This window comes from Mobula birostris, chromosome 16 (genome assembly GCF_030028105.1).
Source record: "Mobula birostris isolate sMobBir1 chromosome 16, sMobBir1.hap1, whole genome shotgun sequence".
Taxonomy (NCBI): domain Eukaryota; kingdom Metazoa; phylum Chordata; class Chondrichthyes; order Myliobatiformes; family Myliobatidae; genus Mobula; species Mobula birostris.
In genome coordinates, this window is record NC_092385.1 from 28,485,236 (window position 1) to 28,507,256 (window position 22,021).

Sequence of the window (22,021 nt, forward strand, 5' to 3'; positions counted from 1 at the left end):
CTGAGTTTAATGGAAAATTGGTTAATAATGTAATTAAAATATTATTTCTTGTGCATATTTATAGACAGCTTGTTTTATGCACCATCCTTGATTTTAAAAGTATGAATTGTCAAACATCTTACTTTTGCACTCAATATCCAAGTGATTCCTTGCTAAATACATTTTGATATATACTTTATAAATGCATACATATAGAAGAACAAAAAAAATCATATATCAGCAGTGAAGTAAAATACTTGTTAATTTGGCCATTGTATGTCAAGTGAGTAAAATTCCTTAAACTTTTTTACTTTTCAATCATGCACACTCTGCCCAGGAAAAGATCAAATAAGTGAATTCAATTGTTTGTTATACATCCTTTGTTCACTAATTCCTAGTCATGTGATCCATGTAATTATGACTCTGTTCTGCTTGATAAAGTTTTAAATATTAGCTAAGTGTTGTCTTAGCCCATTAATCTTTATTATAGCAAAATATTCCTTTAACCAAATATACTGTAGTTTTTAATGAATGTACTAGTATATCGATTCATATGCTTCCCTGCTAGTCCATTAAAATCTGCATTGTAATAACATACAGCTGTGTTCTTCAGATTTTTGACCCTGGAGAAGTGATGATAAACTTGTACATAATCCACACTTTGACAGCAAAATGTGGTGATCCCATATGTTGGATCTCTGGTACCCCTTATGCTGCTGAGCTACACATGGGTTGCATCAGCAATTTTTTATACATGAATTGCTGATATCAGCTGTTGCATGTGGGGAGCTGCCAATTGAAGATTATGCACAATCTTCCTCAATCAGTCTCAGGAAGGAGAAGATAAAGAGAGTTAACCCAACCTGCCTTTTTTCAGCTTCTAGTCATTAATTGTAGTGTCACGTTGCAGACCCTTGTGAATAGGTTTACCATCTTCATTGCAGGTCAAAATGCTCTTCTCTTTTAATATCAAAGCAAATTTGCTTAAAATTTGTAGTTAACTTTCAGGAAGCCAGTCTTGACTTCACACACTTCTATTACAGGTTAGTCAGTTGAGGAATAAAGCTCGCTGCTTCAGTCCATCAGTATGTCTCAGACTCAGAATTTTGCTTTATTTTTTCTTCTAATTTGATTTTTTTATTTTGCAGTAAAACCTAGTCTTCATCTATGTATGAGGCCGCCAGTCAGTTTTCAGTTTGGGATTGTGCACTTATCCACACTAATATCTCCACTTTGTACAGAATGAGATCTATGTACCATTAGTGTGTCTGAATAAATGGCCCAATGGGAACAAATCCTAATCCATTCACTTACATGACTTTTCACCCGCTACTCCCAACAGTTTATTCTAAATTAACAAGTAACTATCAAGTCTGCACTGGATCCCATGTGGAATAATGGGTTTAATTTTGGGCAGTACATCTGAAGATAACTTTGCTGAATTTTTTTAAAGTGCATTGTAGATGCCTTGTATTGGCTACTTTAAGTACTTGAGTGCACAGATTATGTACTTGGGTTGCAGATTGAGTTGTACTTCCTTGGGTTGAAAGGTGATCTGGTTAAACTGCATGAAATATCTTTTTTAGAGATTCAGCACAGCAGCAGGCCCTTTGGTCCAACAAGCCTATGCCACCCAAATACACACGAGGCCTATAAACTCTGTAGGTCTTTAGAATGTGGAAACCCACAATATCACAGAGAAATTACAAAGTCTTTGCAGACAGTGGTGGGATTTGAACCTGTGTTGCTGGCACTGTAATAGCACTATGCTAACTGCTATGCTATGATGCCACCCCTGGAATACTGGATTCAGTGGGATATTTAGAGAAAAACTATTTATTTTGGAAGAATAAGGAACCATATCTATAATTTAGGGTTGAGCTAAATAACAATGAAATTCACTATATCTGTTTATTCAAAATATTGCTGTAGTCTGCAAGTGTCTTCTCCCAAAAGATCATGAAAGCTGACAGAGGATTAATTCTTCTTCATTATATGGCAGACCAATTGAATAATTACTTTGGTTCTGTCTTCACTAAGGAGGACATAAATAATCTTCCAGAAATAGTAGGGGACAGAGGGTCCAGTGAGATGGAGGAACTGAGCGAAATACATGTTAGTAGGGAAGTGGTGTTAGGTAAATTGAAGGGATTGAAGGCAGATAAATCCCCAGGGCCAGATGGTCTGCATCCCAGGGTGCTTAAGGAAGTAGCCCAAGAAATAGTGGATGCATTAGTGATAATTTTTCAAAACTCGTTAGATTCTGGACTAGTTCCTGAGGATTGGAGGGTGGCTAATGTAACTCCACTTTTTAAAAAAGGAGGGAGAGAGAAACCGGGGAATTATAGACCGGTTAGCCTAACGTCGGTGGTGGGGAAACTGCTGGAGTCAGTTATCAAGGATGTGATAACAGCACATTTGGGAAGCGGTGAAATGATCGGACAAAGTCAGCATGGATTTGTGAAAGGAAAATCATGTCTGATGAATCTCATAGAATTTTTTGAGGATGTAACTAGTAGAGTGGATAGGGGAGAACCAGTGGATGTGGTATATTTGGATTTTCAGAAGGCTTTTGACAAGGTCCCACACAGGAGATTAGTGTGCAAACTTAAAGCACATGGTATTGGGGGTAAGGTATTAGTGTGGGTGGAGAGTTGGTTAGCAGACAGGAAGCAAAGAGTGGGAATAAACGGGACCTTTTCAGAATGGCAGGCGGTGACTAGTGGGGTACCGCAAGGCTCAGTGCTGGGACCCCAGTTGTTTACAATATATATTAATGACTTGGATGAGGGAATTAAATGCAGCATCTCCAAGTTTGCGGATGACACGAAGCTGGGTGGCAGTGTTAGCTGTGAGGAGGATGCTAAGAGGATGCAGGGTGACTTGGATAGGTTGGGTGAGTGGGCAAATTCATGGCAGATGCAATTTAATGTGGATAAATGTGAAGTTATCCACTTTGGTGGCAAAAATAGGAAAACAGATTATTATCTGAATGGTGGCCGATTAGGAAAGGGGGAGGTGCAACGAGACCTGGGTGTCATTATACACCAGTCATTGAAAGTGGGCATGCAGGTACAGCAGGCGGTGAAAAAGGCGAATGGTATGCTGGCATTTATAGCGAGAGGATTCGAGTACAGGAGCAGGGAGGTACTACTGCAGTTGTACAAGGCCTTGGTGAGGCCACACCTGGAGTATTGTGTGCAGTTTTGGTCCCCTAATCTGAGGAAAGACATCCTTGCCATAGAGGGAGTACAAAGAAGTTTCACCAGATTGATTCCTGGGATGGCAGGACTTTCATATGAAGAAAGACTGGATGAACTGGGCTTGTACTCATTGGAATTTAGAAGATTGAGGGGGGATCTGATTGAAACGTATAAGATCCTAAAGGGATTGGACAGGCTAGATGCAGGAAGATTGTTCCCGATGTTGGGGAAGTCCAGAACGAGGGGCCACAGTTTGAGGATAAAGGGGAAGCCTTTTAGGACCGAGATTAGGAAAAACTTCTTCACACAGAGAGTGGTGAATCTGTGGAATTCTCTGCCACAGGAAACAGTTGAGGCCAGTTCATTGGCTATATTTAAGAGGGAGTTAGATATGGCCCTTGTGGCTACGGGGGTCAGGGGGTATGGAGGGAAGGCTGGGGCGGGGTTCTGAGTTGGATGATCAGCCATGATCATAATAAATGGCGGTGCAGGCTCGAAGGGCCGAATGGCCTACTCCTGCACCTATTTTCTATGTTTCTATATGCTGTGTACATACATCTATTGATGCTTCTGGACACATCTTCAGTGATGTTCCTGGAATCATCGGGTGTGTCGGGTCTTTCAACATCATACAACCTCCTCCAGGTGACCCAGCCGGGGCTGATCAGACCCCAGCTTCTGTCCAGATGGCTAGCTACTTATGACTCCATGGCTCCCCTCTTTTGAGCCACAGCCATCTTGAGGCCCTCTCTGCCACATCGGTGGTACTGTGAATGGCTCTCCTCTTCCTCTCTCCCTCGATGCCCAAAATGCTGAAGGCTCTAACTAAAGAATGGGCTATGAATCCCCTACAACCAACCTCTACTGGGAGACACTCGCTCTCCATCTAGCCTGCTGACTGTTGCTGACCAGTCCTGCGTACTTGGAGAGCTTCCTTTCAAAGGCCTCCTCCAAGCTATCTTCATCACAAATTGTAGAGCCAAATTGATAAGAACGCTGTCTTGAGAACTCAGTAGCTTACTTCTATCAGTGTTTTCTATTGGTAAGAATGGTGGAAGAACTTGGTTATCAATGCACCTTAGTAGATGTTCAAACATGGTCATTGCACCAACAGGAATTGGGCACCATATTATAGGTGCTGCATATTTTCACCAATGCATTCAGCCAAGGGGTAATTGGCTTCTCTTGAGATGATTAGGAGTTGATTTGATAGATTGGGGTGGGGTTTCATTCAGGTGTGCAACCTCAGCCAATCAAAGGTTGGAAATTAGATTAGTGATTGGAAGTGGCTGTACTGTGGAGTGGAGGAATGGCAAAAGGATAAATAAATATGGAATTTAGCCAAGTCCCAGTTTGTTGTGCTGCAAAAACCCTGTGTTGCTGGGAATGTCCAATGATGAAGGCTTACAGGGCAGTGAGACCCAATTTCCCATGGAGGTTTTAAAAGGAACAATGCATGCTTTCTGATGTAATTTAATTGTGTTTTTTTGTGGAAGTTGAAACTTGCACCAGCAGGTGGATATTTTCTCTTAATAGCCAAATTAAAGTATTTAAAGGCAAGAAGGAATATAGCATTGATCAGATCACAACTTAATTACTGATTATAGTTCTTGTCACCACAATATGAGAAGTATGTGATTCAACAGGAGGGTTTGCATTATGGATTAACAAGAATATTGCCAGAAGTAAAAGAAATAGTAATGGATAGGAAATGGTGTTTAAAACAGGAGGGTGACAGGAAACATCAGGTGAGTATATAAGATTGTGAAGATCCTTGGCAAAGTATGTAGTAAGGACTTATTTCCTTAAGATACCAAGTCAAGAAATAGGTGTACTAGATGTGAATTATTTGTGGAGAGATCAGAAAAGAGATCAGGAAATGCTTTTGTACCCAAAAAGTGATAGGGGTGTGGAACTCATTGGCTGAAAGTATAGTGGAGGCAGAAGCCGTTGCATGGATGAAATGTACTTGTACCAGTCCATGGGCAGACAAGGCTATAGATTGAGTAAAAAGAGGTGAAAAGGCTAGGTGTTTTTTTTCCTTGACCAATGCAACCATGATATGGGACAGATGCAACTTGTGTTTCTTGTATTTTCCAAAAGTCTTCTATTGAATTTCTGAAGTTTCAAACAACTGGTACTACAATTAATAGCACTATACTATCTAATTTCTCATGCCCGGTATTTCAGTTCAGGAATTGCAGGTAGCATAGAGATATGCATCAAAAAGAGGTAAATAATTCAAAACATCTTTGGAAAAATATTGTAGTTCTGCATTAATAAAGTTGATGGAATCTAGTAGAAAATAAAGAAGTAATTTGATTTAACCAACACACATCAAAGTTGCTGGTGAACACAGCAGGCCAGGCAGCATCTGTAGGAAGAGGTGCAGTCGACGTTTCAGGCCGAGACCCTTCGTCAGGACCAACTTTGATGTGTGTTGCTTGAATTTCCAGCATCTGCAGAATTCCTGTTGTTTAAGTAATTTGATTTTGTGATTTTCATGTTTTCTGAATTTAAAGATTTCCTATGTGAAATGAAAACAAATCCTTCTTTTTACATGTTTACTTAGAACATTCTACAAAGATAATAAGTCAAAAATTATTACAAACCCTGCAACACACATAAAAGTTGCTGGTGAATGCAGCAGGCCAGGCAGCATCTCTAGGAAGAGGTGCAGTCGACATTTCAGACCGAGACTTTCAAATCCCTTACTCACTCTTCCTTCAGTTAGTCCTGACGAAGGGTCTCGGCCTGAAACGTCGACTGCACCTCTTCCTAGAGATGCTGCCTGGCCTGCTGCGTTCACCAGCAACTTTGATGTGTGTTGCTTGAATTTCCAGCATCTGCAGAATTCCTGTTGTTTACAAACCCTGCAGCTCTTTATCTATAGATAACTTTGTTTTCTTTTATATAGTATTTCACTGTTGGCATTCTTTCTGAATTCAAATGAAGATTAATGGACTAAGAGGTTAATGAACTAAAGTAGGGCATGTGATATTTTGTGTTTCAAGCCAACTTTTTTCAAAGCAACTTTGTTTAAATCCTAACATGGTTCTTCATGGATTTTAACCATTTTGTATTTAGCACAAAAGATCACAGTAAGGGCAGAATTAGTATTGAAGGAAAAGTAGGTTAATACATCTTTGTGCTATACTTGAAGTTCACAGTGCTGAAAGCTGCATTAAAGATTGTTGTGTTATAAGTACCTTAGAAAATCAATAGCAACAATCCATTCACGTGTTGAATTTACTTCTTTCAGGTTTTTGAAAACATTTAGATTTTTTTATCAGTCTTTCTTTCTCTCTATTTTAATCATCAGTTATTTATTTATTTTGATTCCCCTAAATGACTTTTTCTCATGTATACTTCCTGATTTGGGTGATGCACAGATTTCTTTTAAACGTGTGTAACGTGAACATGAGATTCTACAGATACTGGAAATCAAGAGCATCTCTCTCACTCTCTCTCTCTCTCTCTCTCTCTCTCTCTCTCTCTCTCTCTCTCTCTCTCTCTCACTCTCTCTCTCTCTCACTCTCTCACTCTCTCACTCTCTCACTCTCTCTCTCTCACTCTCTCACTCTCTCACTCTCTCACTCTCTCACTCTCTCACTCACTCTCTCACTCTCTCTCTCTCTCACTCTCTCTCTCTCTCACTCTCTCACTCTCTCACTCTCTCACTCTCTCACTCTCTCACTCTCTCACTCTCTCACTCTCTCACTCTCTCACTCTCTCACTCTCTCACTCTCTCACTCTCTCACTCTCTCACTCTCTCACTCTCTCACTCTCTCACTCTCTCACTCTCTCACTCTCTCACTCTCTCACTCTCTCACTCTCTCACTCTCTCACTCTCTCACTCTCTCACTCTCTCACTCTCTCTCTCACTCTGCTGGAGAAACTGAGCAGGTCAGGCAGCATATACAGGAATGAATAAACAGTTGATGTTTTGGGCCGTGGCCTGTGATTTTTATTTTGAACTGTGTGAAATCCCAGGAAATGGGTGTGAGGCAGCTTGCCCAAAATGCTTGCAAAATCCAATGATGTTTATTTCAATTAACTCTCTTTCTTGTTAAGATAAATGTAAATGTTTCAGGTCCTCCAGCTTCCTTGTACCTTAGAACACTTTTGTATTCTCTCACCCTCTTTGTAACTTAAAATTAATTGTTTTCTCTCTCTTCCAATTCTGACATGCAATCTTGGACAACTCAAACATTTCTCATTTCCTCACATGCTGCCTGACCAGTTGAGTATTTTCTGTTTTCATTTCAGATTTAACCTTATGTATATTTTTTAACCTTCATTTAGTGTCATATAAAAATGCCTTTTGGAAGTTAACTTCAGCATCACCGGGTTCTGAAGGTACCTGAAACCCAGCAATGAAAGGAAATCAAAAATAAATCTGCAAGGACCAAGAAATGTAGTAATACCTGGAGTACTCAGAGCAATTATCTTACCTGTTATGTAAAATATGTACTTTAAATACGTTGTCGAGGATATATATCCTACATTTGGGAGCTCTGATCTTCAATATTGTAATAATACAAGTATTGCTTAGGGGCTTTGATAAAAACAAGAAAGGCTAGAAGGTTCAATGTGCTTTTCACAAACAGCCAGCTGAGAAATGCAACTTTCCCCAACATTCAGGGAATGCAGCAGAGGGTAAGGTTCCTCAACCAAGGGATCACCATTGCGTCAGAAAGTTTTGTGCCTGGTATCATTCATGGCAGATTTTTGGTTCCTTATGAAATCGTATTGGTTGCCAATTACATCTTTAGACACAATGTAAACATCAATTTTTCTGAAGGCATCATAGAGTGAGGGAAAAAATGTGTTAGATGACTGGATGAAGAGCATTTGTTAATGTTGACCATTAGGATGAACCTTGATGTTGCATGACAGTAAGTATCACTAAGGGACAAACAGTTGTAGATATACGAAGTGGAAAAAAAATGCAGTTGTTGGAAATCAGCAAAAAAAAACAAAGTGCTGGAAAAATATTGGTAGCTCAGGTTGCATTTGTGGTAAAATAAATACTGGTTCAGATGGCCCTTCGTGGACAGAGAAGGATTTACATCTCCAAGGTAACACAGTAACACATTGATAGACTGAAATATGAAAATGAGGGGAGATATTACTTAATATATTCAGAAATACAGCATCAGCTTTCTACTGATGACATTTTACGTTGGAGTTCTTCTTGTAGGTTCTCCACCACATCCAGAATCGTTGTCTGCAGGCTCTCACTGCCGGATCTTACTCATCGTATAAATACAATTGCAAAGAAAGCACAACAATGCCTCCAGTTTCTCATGTGGAGATTCGGCATGTCATCAAAAACCTTGGCAACTTCTATAGATGTGTGGTGGAAGGTGTGCTAACTGGCTGCATTTTGACCTGGTATGGGAACACCAATGCTTTTGAGTGGAAGATCTTCCAAAAGGTAGTGGATTCGGCCCAGCATGTTACAGGTAAAACGCTGCCAACCATTGAGCACATCTACATGATATGTTGCTGCAGAAAAGCAACATCCATCATTAAAGATCCTCGCCACCCAGGCCATGCTCTTTCCTCGCTGCTGCCATCAGGTAGAAGGTACAAGTGCCTCAGGACTCGCACCATCAGGTTCAAGAACAGTTACTAACTCAACCAGGCTCCTGAACAAAAGGGAACACTTCTAAAGACTCTTTTAGCTTGTTATTTATTGCTATTTATTTGTATCTGCATTTGCGCAGTTTGTTGTCCATTGATCCTGTTTACAATTACTATTCTATAGATTTGCTGAGTATGCCCACAGAAAAAGAATATCAGGGTTGTATGTGGTGGCATGCATGTACTCTGATAATAAATTTTCCTTTGAATTTTGAACTTTTTGAACTTTCAAGGTGCAGAGGACAATTTTGGCAGAGACAGGGCCTCCAGTAGTTCCAGGAGCGCCCCCCCCCCCACCTCCCCAAACTACTATGAAAGTTTTGACATTCAATAAAATCCTGAACCATCTTTGATAGTTTGTAAATTGGCAGGGAACTTTTTAAAATGGTTCTCACTTTGACATATTTAAAATGGTGTATTTAAAGGTAAATAATTACAAAAATAAAATCATTTTTAAAACAAAGTTTTCTTAAGAACTTAAAACACCAACATTGAAGTCCTACTATGATGTCTGGCAATCCTGATTGAAGTGACCTGTTTTCATGCCCCAAGCCTATACAGAAATTGAAAATCCTGAGTTGTCAGCAAGGTATGGTTCATCAGTCTGCTTATGGCTGCTGTTCGCTGATTGTCATGTGCACACTTACCCTGGGAATCCCATACTAACTACTTCTGCACTTTGGACACAGATTTGATGTTTTTTTCACTATAATGGATGCCTAGCACTGTTTATTTGCTGCTCACCATTAATTGTGAACAAATATTTGTGTGGATAAGAGGGTCAGGACAGATGAACTGATTTAAATCGTGAAGCTGGTATTTGTCATGTATTGTAATACAGCTTTTTGAAGAGCCACTGCTCTAGTTGGGGCTGAGATTTTAATTGTCAAGTGACTGACCTCATGTTTCAAGTGAAGCATATGTTCTTCTGTTCTTTTGAAATATGTTGTAACCAGCAACAAATGAGAAAATAAGAGTATGACGTGGCTTTGCAATTTAATAATCTGGCCTAGTTTCAGAGAGTAATTGATTTTTATCCATGACTTAGTTATTGGCCTGTTGACTGCATGTGACTGTGCAGATTTTAGGTTCCTTTTCTTTCACAAAATGAGCAAATACACATTTTAAAAAAAAAACAACTTTTTAAACCACCTTTATCTTTTAAAAATTTTAAATGTGCATGTTTTAATGCTAATTCAGATCAGCAATATAATTCTAATACTCCAGTTACACTGAGCTGCAAATCTAAAGCTGCAACTCATATATTAGAAGTCCCTGGGGTAAACGTTGGAGAAAAAGTCATCTCCAGCTGACAAAGTGAAAATTCCACTGTCTGTACTGCTGTGTGGATTTGTATTTGCTTTGCAGGTGATTGATTCACCTTCTGCTCACGTAAACCCTGCATGCCCCCTCTGATTGAACTGAATGTTACATAAGATGTTACATTAAGTCAGAAGTTGTGCTCTCTTGAGCTACTTTTTTTGTTTTCAGAAGGGTTTAGACAACACTTTTTCATGTTATTTAACCTTCTATTGAACTGAGATTTAATGTTTTTTTTCATTCCTCTCTCTGGTAGGTAAGGAGTTCAAGTGTCAGGTGCTGTAATCTTGGCAGGTTAAATGAATAAGCTGATTTCTTTCCCCCTTCCCCCTCCCCCCACCCCCTAGTCCCCTTGTTTTCATTTCTTAGTCATTTATGTTACATTCTAGGGCAGAAAATCTGGGATAATATTTGAGACTATTTCAACACAGGAAATCAGAAGGGTTTGTGCATTTTTGGCTTATTTGGAATGTACCAAGCAGCTCAAAAAACATTTCCAGATTGATAGAAATTCTTCTGCTGTCTCTAAAATTCTGGAGCAGGTCACAAAAACGTGCTTAAACTGGACTATACTCTGCCAAATTTACAGCATTTTCTACACTTCACCTCAGTGACTTCGTGGTCTGACCTTTCTGGTGCTTCACAGCTGGAATTCACATGGCTGGCTTCCTTCCTCATTTTATGCTGCTGTGAACCAAAAATCTTAGCTCACAAGATCATAGGGCATCTACAGTTGGTTTTAGCTTTAATAGATTCAGAAAGATTGAAAAACATAATTCCCACATCTAATTGCAGTAAGAGATATGTCTGCACAGTTGTAGGGGAGTACAGGATTAGAAATGCATTATACAATCAAAAATCTGTCGTCTTTCAATTCAGTGATGCTGGCATGGTGAAACACTGCCTCAGGTTTATAGACTACAACAAATTCACTCTCTCAGCAGAAATTTTCAAAGTGTTTTTACTGTGTTCTTCAGGGGTAGATTGTTTGGTGTAGAGGTATATTCATTTTCTTTCCATTTAACAGTGTCAGTGTGGGGAATGTCAGTGTAGGTTCAGTTTTAGTAATTGGGTACTTGCATGGTAGTGCTGAATTGAAGTTGGCTATTTTGTTTTCACTTCTGTGGAAGACCAATTAGACCATGTCAAGTTATTCCTGAAGGAGGAAAGAAGAAATAGCAGTAAGCTAATTTCCTAATTGATTTGTAGTTTTACTAATGGCATTGGTGGAAGAGAGACTGCAGATGCTGGAAATCTGGATCAACACCAACAAAATGCTCGAGCAACTCAGCAGGCCAGGCAGCATCTATTGAAGAAAATTAACCGTCTACATTTTGGGCTGAGACTCTTCATCAGGAACAAGCCAGAATAAAAGGGTAGGGGAAGAGGAGGAGCAAGAGCTTGCAGATGATAAATGATTCCAGGTGAGAGAGGGAAGGTGGAAAGGGGGAACAAGGGAACAATTGAGAAGCTAGGATGTTATAGGTGGACAAGGAAGAGGGCTGAAGAAGAAGGAATCCAATAGCAGAGGACAGTAGACCATGGATTAAAGGTAAGGAAGTAGAGAACCTGAGGGAGGAAGTTTAATGTGATAGACAGGCTGAGCTTAGGTAAGGGGAGAGCAAAGAGGTAATGGGGTATGTGAAAACAAAGGGCATTTGGGGTGAGGTGAGGAACAGAGGGTTTCCTAAAATTAGAGAAATTGATGTTCACAAGTTACTTATTCATGAGAAGTACTGTATCTCTTCATGACATCCAGTAGGTGGTAGAGGAATATGTGAATTTCATGTTCCCAGGCATTTAAAAATGTTTGAGTAGAACTGGTGACAGTGAGCAGACAACAATGTCTCAGGCAAGTTTCATCATAGACATTGCATACTTGTGCCACTCACTATAGATTGTAAATGAAGAAATTTTTGGACCAGGTTGAGCAATACATTCAGGGTGGAAAGCTTTTCAACATCTTTTATATAGCAGCTTTTAAAGAAATGTTATTGAAGACAAAACCAGCAATTTTTACAAGACCAGATTTAAAATAATTTCTGTTCTTTTGTTCATTTTAGAGGTGCAACATACTTTACACTTAAAATATACTTGATTATAGCAAGAAGAAAAATATATATTAATAAACTTGATCTATTTAATCGTTTGATATTTAAGAACATTTTCACACTTTTAAAACATGATGATACTTCTAAAGTCATGAAGTTATTTGAAAACCTTTAACAAACATTAATTGTTTTCTGTTTGACACTTAAGTAACTCTTGGCTGCACCGTTGTACTTTAATAAAGCTTCCATTTTACTGAAATTTAATTACCTTTGCCTTAAACTTATTAATGATGACAAAAGTTACATTCATTGCTGCACTGACTGTAAATTTCTATCTTCAGATTCCCCTCAAAGATATTAATGCAAAAAACATTGTGGTTTGAAAATTGTATACTCATAACCAACATAATTTAACTTTTATTAAGTATGTACAATATCAGCAATGGGTGCACACAAACCTTGGGACCCAACTTCCAGTGTGAAATACAATGAGGGTTGGTGGTATTAACACAGCAATAGTTTGTTGCCAGTCTGTTTTTTTTTTAAACCTTAACATTTAGGCTAGGAAGTATGTCAAAAGCATGTTTAATTATTCCCAATCCACATTGAAATATTGACATTATTGATTTACATTACTGTTATGAATATATTCAACTTGAACTTTCTAGTCTCCCTTTTCCTTATTCCTTCTTCCTTCATGTGGTCTTCCCATGAAGGAGCAAGGCTTACATAAGCGCTGGTGAAGTTGCAGATCACCAGAGGGTGACTGTTATAGGTAGTAATTTGAATACTTAAGATGCTATCATCTTTCATCCAAGAGAAGAGTTTCAGTTCTGACAAGGCACCAGGACCAATTTGATGATATTTATTCTTAACACAGCTGACATTGATCAATGAATATGAATGAAAGTTTGCTCTGTAGTTAAGAGGCTTTGCTACAATTCCATTAGCAACATTTTGCTGATGCTCATATTTTTCAAAGCCTTGTATTTTAACCTCTTCATCAACCACACCTTTTAAAACATACCCATTTATTTTTATGAATCCAGAAAGCCTTGTAACTCATGCAAGAGACTATTCTGCTCAATATTGTAGAGTCTGCACTTGTCTTTCAGAAGCTAAGCTCCTGTAATACTTTTTCACTAATCTCCTTTAGTATAATTTAGTTACAAAGAGTTATTCAAATCTCTAAAGTTATTCTGTTTTCTGAACCTCAACAGTGACTTGTGAGGGAAAGAATCTATGTTCCAATAATCTGCATAGGAAGCAAAATTTCTCAGCTTTCTTTTTCATTCTTTCTCCAGCCAGACATTAATTTCTTAATGCTTCTGTAAAATTAATAGAAAATAGATTCCTGCTTCCACTTATTTTTGTATTATTGTGAATGATATTACAATATTTATGTTTTCTTCTCAACTGCAAGATTGCACTTTTGAACTTATTGTATTGTTCACAGAAGTTGAACATCCTTTCTATGATGGAAATTGTCATGAGACAATGACCACTCAAGTCTGTGGCATTCTAATGATGAAGGTTTATTTGAACAGACAGGAAAGAGCTCTCAGCATACTGACATTACTAACCATGGCGATCTTTATACATCTCCATAAGAATGTGAAACACAGCTTTTATCAGAGAAATCTTCCATACTCAGTTGTTAATCGTGTTGTATACGCTCCAACGGATAACCCCGGTCTCCACCATCAGTAATCGACAATTATTTCAAGCCTTGGTTATCCTCTGCCCCTTTTCCAGGATCTAACACTATTACTATCTTTTCTTTGTAATACAAGGATTCAACTATGGTCATAGTTATTTCTCATCTTAAAAGTAAATATTAACAGCCTGACTTTTTACCATAATTTATGCTCTTTCAATTATGGCCATATTTTATTTGCAGCTCTATCCCATTATCTGTAAACTCCTGATTCAACTCAAAGCATCTGCATTCCCAGATTAACCTGTTTTTCCCATTCACTGTATGTTCAATCACTTGGACTATGTTTCCATGTTTTTTTTTGTTTTCCAAAATATGGAGAAAACTCTATCCAACTAATTGGAAATCTCAATCTACCGACATATTTTAAGTAGACTGCAGGATAATTCCTCTTTTGCCTGGACTGTTCATGGAAAAAATATTAAAATGAACTGCAAATAAATTATTAAACAAAAAGTTTGAGGTGACTTTGAATAAAATAAAAATGTAGATGGTTGACAGTAAGATATTGGTTTGTATGATTCCTCCAGGACATTTTGTTTTTGTTTCTTCTAAAGGAGAACCCATTCCATTTTGAAATTGTGATTTGTTCTGTATTACTGGTAAATGTGAACAGTAACTGTAAATCATAATACCTCCATGTATTGAACAGCAGTGTGGCTTAATATTTGGTGCATTAATATAAAATTCATATTCAAATTCATAAACCTTTTTTTTAAACCAGTTCTTACACATTGTAAATAAACAAAGATTTGTACACTGACAAAATTATTTGTCAAGGATATTTAAATGATATTTGTCTTCAAACTAATACAAAATACTGGAGGAACTCAGCAGATCAGGCAGCATCTATGGAAATGAATAGCTGACATTTCAGGTTGGGACCCTTCAGCTGCCTTACCTGTTGATTCTTCCAGCATTTTGTACGTGTTGCTCTGGATTGGCAATATCTGCAGAACCTCTTGTGTCTTCAAACTATCTTCTTGTGACTAGTGGAACAACTTTGCTATATATCCCAATTAATGAGTGAATGATTTAACTCCTTTTTTTGCCAAACCTTAAAATAAACCAAACTTCATGAAATAATAATAACTTCAAAATCAAGATTGCACTTGGATATTGATTATACAATTGCTAAGTGAATGGGTTGAGAAATACAATGATCAATGGAGATTATAAAGGCAGTTCAATTAATATTATGATATTTCTGTTTTAACTAGGCTATGTATAATTCCCATCAGTGTCTGAAATCAATCTAGATTAAGCGTGATAACTGAAAATTCAACAACCTTTGCTGAATGCTTCTACTTAGATGTAATATATTTTACAGATCATGCAGAACTTCTCATTATGAGCTAGTGTTTTATTATCTGATAAAATTTCATCTGGTGCTGCAGCAATTTATACAAAGAAAGACTTGCATTCATGTAGCACTTATAATGAACTGAGGATGTCTCTAAATACTCTATAGCCAGTGGACTACGTTTAAGTGTAGTCAGTCACAACTGAAATAGTGAAAACACAGCTGCCAACTTTTACCCAGCAATCTGCCGCAACAAAGAACAATAGAATTAAAATAACTGAATAATATATACCTTTAGTACTGCTGATTAGGAGTAAATAGTGGTCTTAATTACCCTGCTATCTTTCAAAATGCATACAGTACTGTACAAAAGCTATACATACGCACGCACACCTTTAGCCTCAGCTGCCTGACCTGTTGATTTTTTTTTCCAGGATTTTGTGTGTGTTGCTCTGGGTTTTCAACATCTGCAGAATCTCTTGTGTTTTATGTCTGTGTGTGTGTGTGTGTGTGTGTGTGTGTGTGTGTGTATATATATATATATAATCAATCTAGGGTGCCTAAGACTTTTGCATAGTACTGTAGTAATTTTATATATTACACTGTACTGCTGCCAGAAAAAGAACTAATTTCATGATGTATGTGAGTGATGATAAATCTGATTCTTATATGTGTCTCTACTGTGGACTAAGAATGGAAAGGATACAAGGAGAGAGAGTGGGAAGGAGACAAAGAGAGGGGAGGGATTGGGAAGCACCAGAGGGACATTCTGTAAAGATCAGTAAACCAATCATTTGGAATCAAGTGACCTTGCCTTGGCACCCACACCATATCCCTGCCCTGGCACTCCTTCTCTGCCACCTGTCCCACACCCCTCCCATGGCACTTCACCCTCACCATTCCCAACATCCTTTGCTCCCACCAGATTTACAAAGTTGCTAACAAATACAGTACGTGCCAAAGTCTAAAGCACCCTACCTCTATATTTGATTTGTTTCCATCTGAGAGACCATGTGAATTGCATAGCAAAGAACATGTTGAAATGCCAGAGATACATCTGTGGAGAGAGGATTTGATACTTAAGACAAATATTCCTTCAACAAATCAGTAGATGAAGCATTGTCCAAATAAACATGACCTTTGATTGTGCAGTGCTCTTGACTGAGCTGGAGTGCTCAACTCAATTCTTTTTCTATCCACGAGTTTGGAATGAGATTTTCTTACACAGACAGGAGAACAAGTTACCACTTGCATACTGTGTAAGTTTTTTTCAGAATATCAAAAACTATTTTAGTCAATGAATTGGAGGTGGAACTGGGTGTATAACCTACAGTGAAGTTTATTGTGCAGCAAACAATATTAATGTAGTCAGTAAACAGAATCTACATAGAGGATAACTGGACATCTCCCTATATTTAAAAAAAAATGGGTAATTTCTATAGAAGCATGTTGTTATATTTGCATCATGTACATGAAATCAGTAATTTACTTTTTAGTGATTGCCAACCTTGTATGACAGGGCATTACCAAATCATCTGTAGTCAAGTGGTCAGCAGCAACATTGAAATATGCAGCCTAAAAGCAATCTGTACCATATTGTTATGATCATTTTAGCTTGTGGCCTGAGACTTCTAGAAAGAGGAGAATTAAATATCTCATTCAAATGATAAAGTTAAACAGCTGATATTCCCGTTCTTACTTTTCTACTTATGTTAACACACAACTGTTTGAAGCTGTTATCCTGCCTTCTCAATGACTTCACAAAAGTACATTTAAACATATTAAGGTATTTTTCTCCTACACAGTGTAGAAATAACACTGCAATTGATGTCATGCAAGCTCATGCTTTTGTGCCTTTCAAGTGAAACTGTGCCACTATAATTCACATGTTTTTAAAATCAAGATTAAAACTAAACATAATTTTTAATATAATTTTCCACTAGTTGACCATATTATGGATTGTGAACTTGCTTACATTTTCATACTCCCCTTCCTTGCAGAACAAAAAATATATTCATGTCCTTCAGATAATCACAAGACAAAGAGACTCGCACATAATACATTTGTCCAAAGTCATAATATTTATCTGTTTGACCTCATTGGGATGGGCATGGAGTTTGGGAATGAGCTTTTGATCATGTGTTTAAACAATATAGTGGCAATATCAAACCAAAACAAAACAATTGCCACTGCCTGGGATCCTGCGGATTTGTTATACTTGACGCATTCCCAGCTCCAGTGATTGCTCCAAAAGTTGAATCCTTTTATCCAGCCCTTTTTTAGCAACTGGCAAACACACAATCTTGAAGCGATAAAACTTCCAATAATCATTATTCAGCGGTCAGTAAAAGATATAACCTTCGCCAGTCCCAAGCTACAAACTGCCGCAAAATCAGCAAGATCACATAACTTATTCCCATCGCTTTTGCCACGTCCCCAATCATATTATTAACGCACAACACAATACAAAGCAAATAGAGAATGGGTACATGGCTCCTGCATACTATTAAGTAATAAAGTAGGATAAGGTTTACATAAAACAGAATGCACAAGGCATTTCAATAATTTTTATTCTATGATTCCATTTTGTAGGTTGACTAAAATTGTATGACACAGCACTGAAGATATTGACTGCTGGCAGGAGATGCTATCTCTGCAGCAATACCTTCATTGCACACTGCTTGTGATGTCTAGTTAAATAATTAGAAGCTATGCTACTTTCAATTTATAGGGATGAAATTGGACTTCAGAAAAGTGTAAAATGTGCAACAGAAAATTGGCAGCCTGGTTTACACCTGATTCAATTTTCTTTGCTGCTGGTTTCATTGGAGAAGAAAATCTACCAAGGGGGAAAATGGGATACTGATTCACTGTTGTCTGTTCAGCACTATTGTCAGAATTCTATTTCACCCCTACTGACCGTGTATTTTGATCCACTATTTAAAGTCAATGCTAAATGAAAAACTAATTTGCTGTTTTGAATTTGTACTGCGCTGGCATTCATTTATAACTCACTACCTTGATGTCTCATTATCACCTTGGCACAATTCTGCTTTCTGTTATGTACTGTATATCCAACCAATCACTCTTCGGACATAAATAATGAGTGTGTAATTGAGTATTACAGCACTTGAAGAATAAATTTATGTATGTAATCTGCTTCTAATGAATTTTAATTATGTATCTGCTTTAAAAAGGAAGGCATGAAACTGATCATTGAATCCAAATTTAGGTTTCTCCATTTAAGAAGTAGTAGTAACCAAGAACCTCTGGAGACCCAAGTGCTTTAACATAATTCAGAATCATGTAGCGCAAAAGTTCCTACTAGAAAGCTGCCTGATCCTCATGGAACTTCCATGCCAGCAAGCACCATTGTCATTCCTTGTGATCTAAGTCTCAACTGCTCAATAGTTCATTAGAGCAGAAGATGTGATTGGAAATATGCCCAAATCTTGGATTCAGTAGCTTCATTCGTTTCAAAGGAGAGAAATGGCAGTGAATGCTATAGCTCCGGTATATATGTGGACATTCTCTGTTTTATGGTTTTACGCTGTGCAGTCATTAAGCCATGGAGAAGGAAGTATTCAATTTATTATTATTTATGGAAGATTTGCCATCACAAAGTAACTGAATCATTGGATGGTTCAGAAGACAAATTAATTTTGAATTTGTAGTGCAAGATTAGTTTCAATCAAATTCTTACCAAAATGAACATGAAAGGGGAAGACACAAGAGACTGCAGATGCTGGAAATTTGAAGCAGCATGCAAAAATCTGGAGAAACAGTGGGACAAGCAGATTCTATGGCGAGGAATAGACAGTTAATGCTTTGGGTCAAGACTAGGTATGGGTTTGGTGTTCTAGGCCTTCTGGTGGTGAATTTTAGCTTGGTGAATCCCACCAGCCTTGTTCATAATTACATTTTCACAAATAAGACACCAAAGCTACTTACTACTGTCTACCTTAATGAAGGAACTGGACCAAATCTGTTGCCCTCAAAGGTAGACGTTCTAAACTCCTAATGAAAAAAATAAATGCTCTTGATTTTGTGAAAGGTAATAACAATGGACTAATGTGACTAACACAAAAAATTCCTGATGAGATTAAAAAAGAGGTTCGTGCCTGTTCAGCTCTGTAATTCATGTGATACTCCTGTTGTGTGGGATGTAACCTGCAGTCAATTAGCAGAAATTTATTTTTCTGTGTATTTTCTTCAGATGTTTAATTATAAGTAGTTTTTTGAACCCAAATTGCACCAACTGGACAACTGTGTTTTAAATGTTGTTACAGAACATAAAGTTCTACATTTAGTAACATCTTGTAGAACCCAAACATGTTAATTGGAGAGGAGTTAGTGAAGGAATACATACTTTTACATTTGCTTTGTGCAGTGCTTATCTGTTATACATATGAAGATTTCTGCAAGGAGTTGTGGAATTCTCATAATTTCTTTGTATTCCATTATTTGACTACCTGTGAATGCCAAAACATATTTCATAATAATTTTGAAAGTAATATTCTGGAATTTGCTGATATTTTACAAATAAACTTATTTTCCCATTAAGAATGTTGAAATAACTGATTAAAGAAGAGACATGGAGAATGTAACATAGTAGATGGATGAATCTAATGCAGTGTCAGATGAGCTAGGAGTAGCCCGTAAGTGGAACCAACATGCCCACAACTTTCTACTCAATCCCATATGTCTTTGGAATGTGGGAGGAAACCCACACGTTCACTGACAAAATGTACCTTATAGAAAGCAGCAGGAATTGAAACCTGATCATGCAGCTAGTGATGTGAACTGTTACACTAAACACTGCACAACCATGCCACCCCACTTTTCCCAATGAACCTGCATTTGTTTCCAGTGCAGTCAGGATATGGTGTTGAATAAAGTGTTTGAAGACAGCTTAACAGAATCAGGCCTTGGTTGCATAACAAATAGTTGAAATTATTCCGAAATATGTAAACAGAAATTTCATTTCGATTATCTTAGCTTTGTTTGGACAACTATAGCATCAGCATAGTCTGATTTTTAGCATAGATATTTATGTCAGATACAAGATTAGAATTTAGTTTTGAATTCTGATTTTATTTTAGTTGTGTGCTTTCTGATCTAAAAGTTCTAAAGGTTCGTCTTGCTTTTATTGTTCCCATGGAAACATCAGAATCTTGTCAAAAGCAGTAACACTTGTGAAGTGTGCACTTGAAAGTAAATGCAGTGTCATACAAGAAGATACAAGTAGCTCTGTGGTCTGGATATTCCAGACCACTTGCTTTGAGTACCTTTAAGTTTGCTCAGTTCTTACTTAAAATGCACTCTTATAAATTACCTGACAAATCCTTCCAAAATTAGCTCCTTATTTATTTAATCTGTGGTATTGCCTTACTTTGGTTACTTCTGTGGATGAAAAATGAATAAATATATTAACTTCACAGATCAATTCCAAACATAGTGACCTTTACCCCTTTGCTTTGGATTCCTATAAATAGTGCTTGTGGGGACCAGGTTATTTCACCTGCATTCAGGGAGATTTGTTTCAACATTTTTGGTTGTTTTTTTAAATAAAAAAAGATTTAATTGTTGAATTAATGATATCTCCAGGCAAGAACAATGCGGCTCTTGTTTTTCTATTTTCTTTTCTGAGGATACACTTGTTTACGTGAATCCAATTCATTCTCCTGTTTCTCATTATTTTGTTAGCTAACTTTAGCAGTCAATGCATCATAACCACATTATGAGCTCAGAATGCAATGTCAGAGAAGAAAATTAATTTTGTTTTCTTTGAAAAAGTATCATTTTTGGTATTCATTTTGTACATGAGCTTTATTTACTGTATTTCTAACTTTCAAAGACTGTATACCTTTTGGTAAAATATAAATCAAAACTTTGTGTTGACAATTAAAGTTTTGATTTTAATAGTTATGTCATAGTAAGAGCTGAATATCTTAACTTGAATGGATTAAAAGTGAATCTTTATTTCTTACCTGCTGATGCTGTTTACATTGCTTTCTCTCCAGGAAACTATGGACCAAAATATTGGGCCACGTCTTACATCAGTTGCTCTGGTGTCAATCAATCCCCAATTGATATTGTAGATCATAAGACCCGTGAAAAAGATGACCTGCAGCAAATCCACCTCGAGGGTTTCGAAACAGAGTCCTCCAATAGGACGCGAATGAAGAACACTGGAAAGACAAGTAAGTTTTTCGCATGGGTAGTCTATTGTATTCTCTAGCTATTCGGAACAGCAATAAATGTTTATAAATGTTTAATAATATTGCTGGATCCAAGCAAAGGAAACTGGCAGTAGAAAATTAAAATATGGCAGAAGCATTACAAACTAATTGTGAGAATGATTCCACTTGAAGAGTTACAACTTTGCAGGTACTACACGTTGATTGTTTTCAATGCAGTGCATATAATTATGCATTTTCATGACTGAACCATTTTTAAAAAGTACTCTGCTGTTGTGTATTTAATATATTAGTAATATTTGAGTAATATTATAAATATATTGTTTGAATAACCATTCTTTGTTGTTTAAATAATTAAATTTGGGTTATATTGGAAAGTACGTGAATGGTATACATCATAAAGCCAACACATCATAAGGGCACGTGTGGGCACGTGGCCAAGTGGTTAAGGCATTGGACGAGCTACCTGAAGGTCGTGAGTTCGAGCCCCAGGCGAGGGAACGTGTTGTGTCCTTGAGCAAGGCACTTAATCACACATTGCTCTGTGACGACACTGGTGCCAAGCTGTATGGGTCCTAATACCCTTCCCTTGGACAACA

General features: G+C 37.5%; 1 protein-coding gene across 2 annotated transcripts in view; it reads left to right on the forward strand.

The window, feature by feature from the left end:
• The window catches only part of LOC140211072 (receptor-type tyrosine-protein phosphatase gamma-like), a 677,613-nt gene that overhangs the window by 254,525 nt on the left and 401,067 nt on the right, over nt 1-22,021 (forward strand). For both annotated transcript variants that reach the window (XM_072280498.1, XM_072280497.1), the window contains exon 3: nt 21,246-21,425. In XM_072280498.1, coding sequence (XP_072136599.1) covers nt 21,246-21,425 — 180 coding nt within the window. The remainder of the gene's footprint in view (nt 1-21,245; nt 21,426-22,021) is intronic.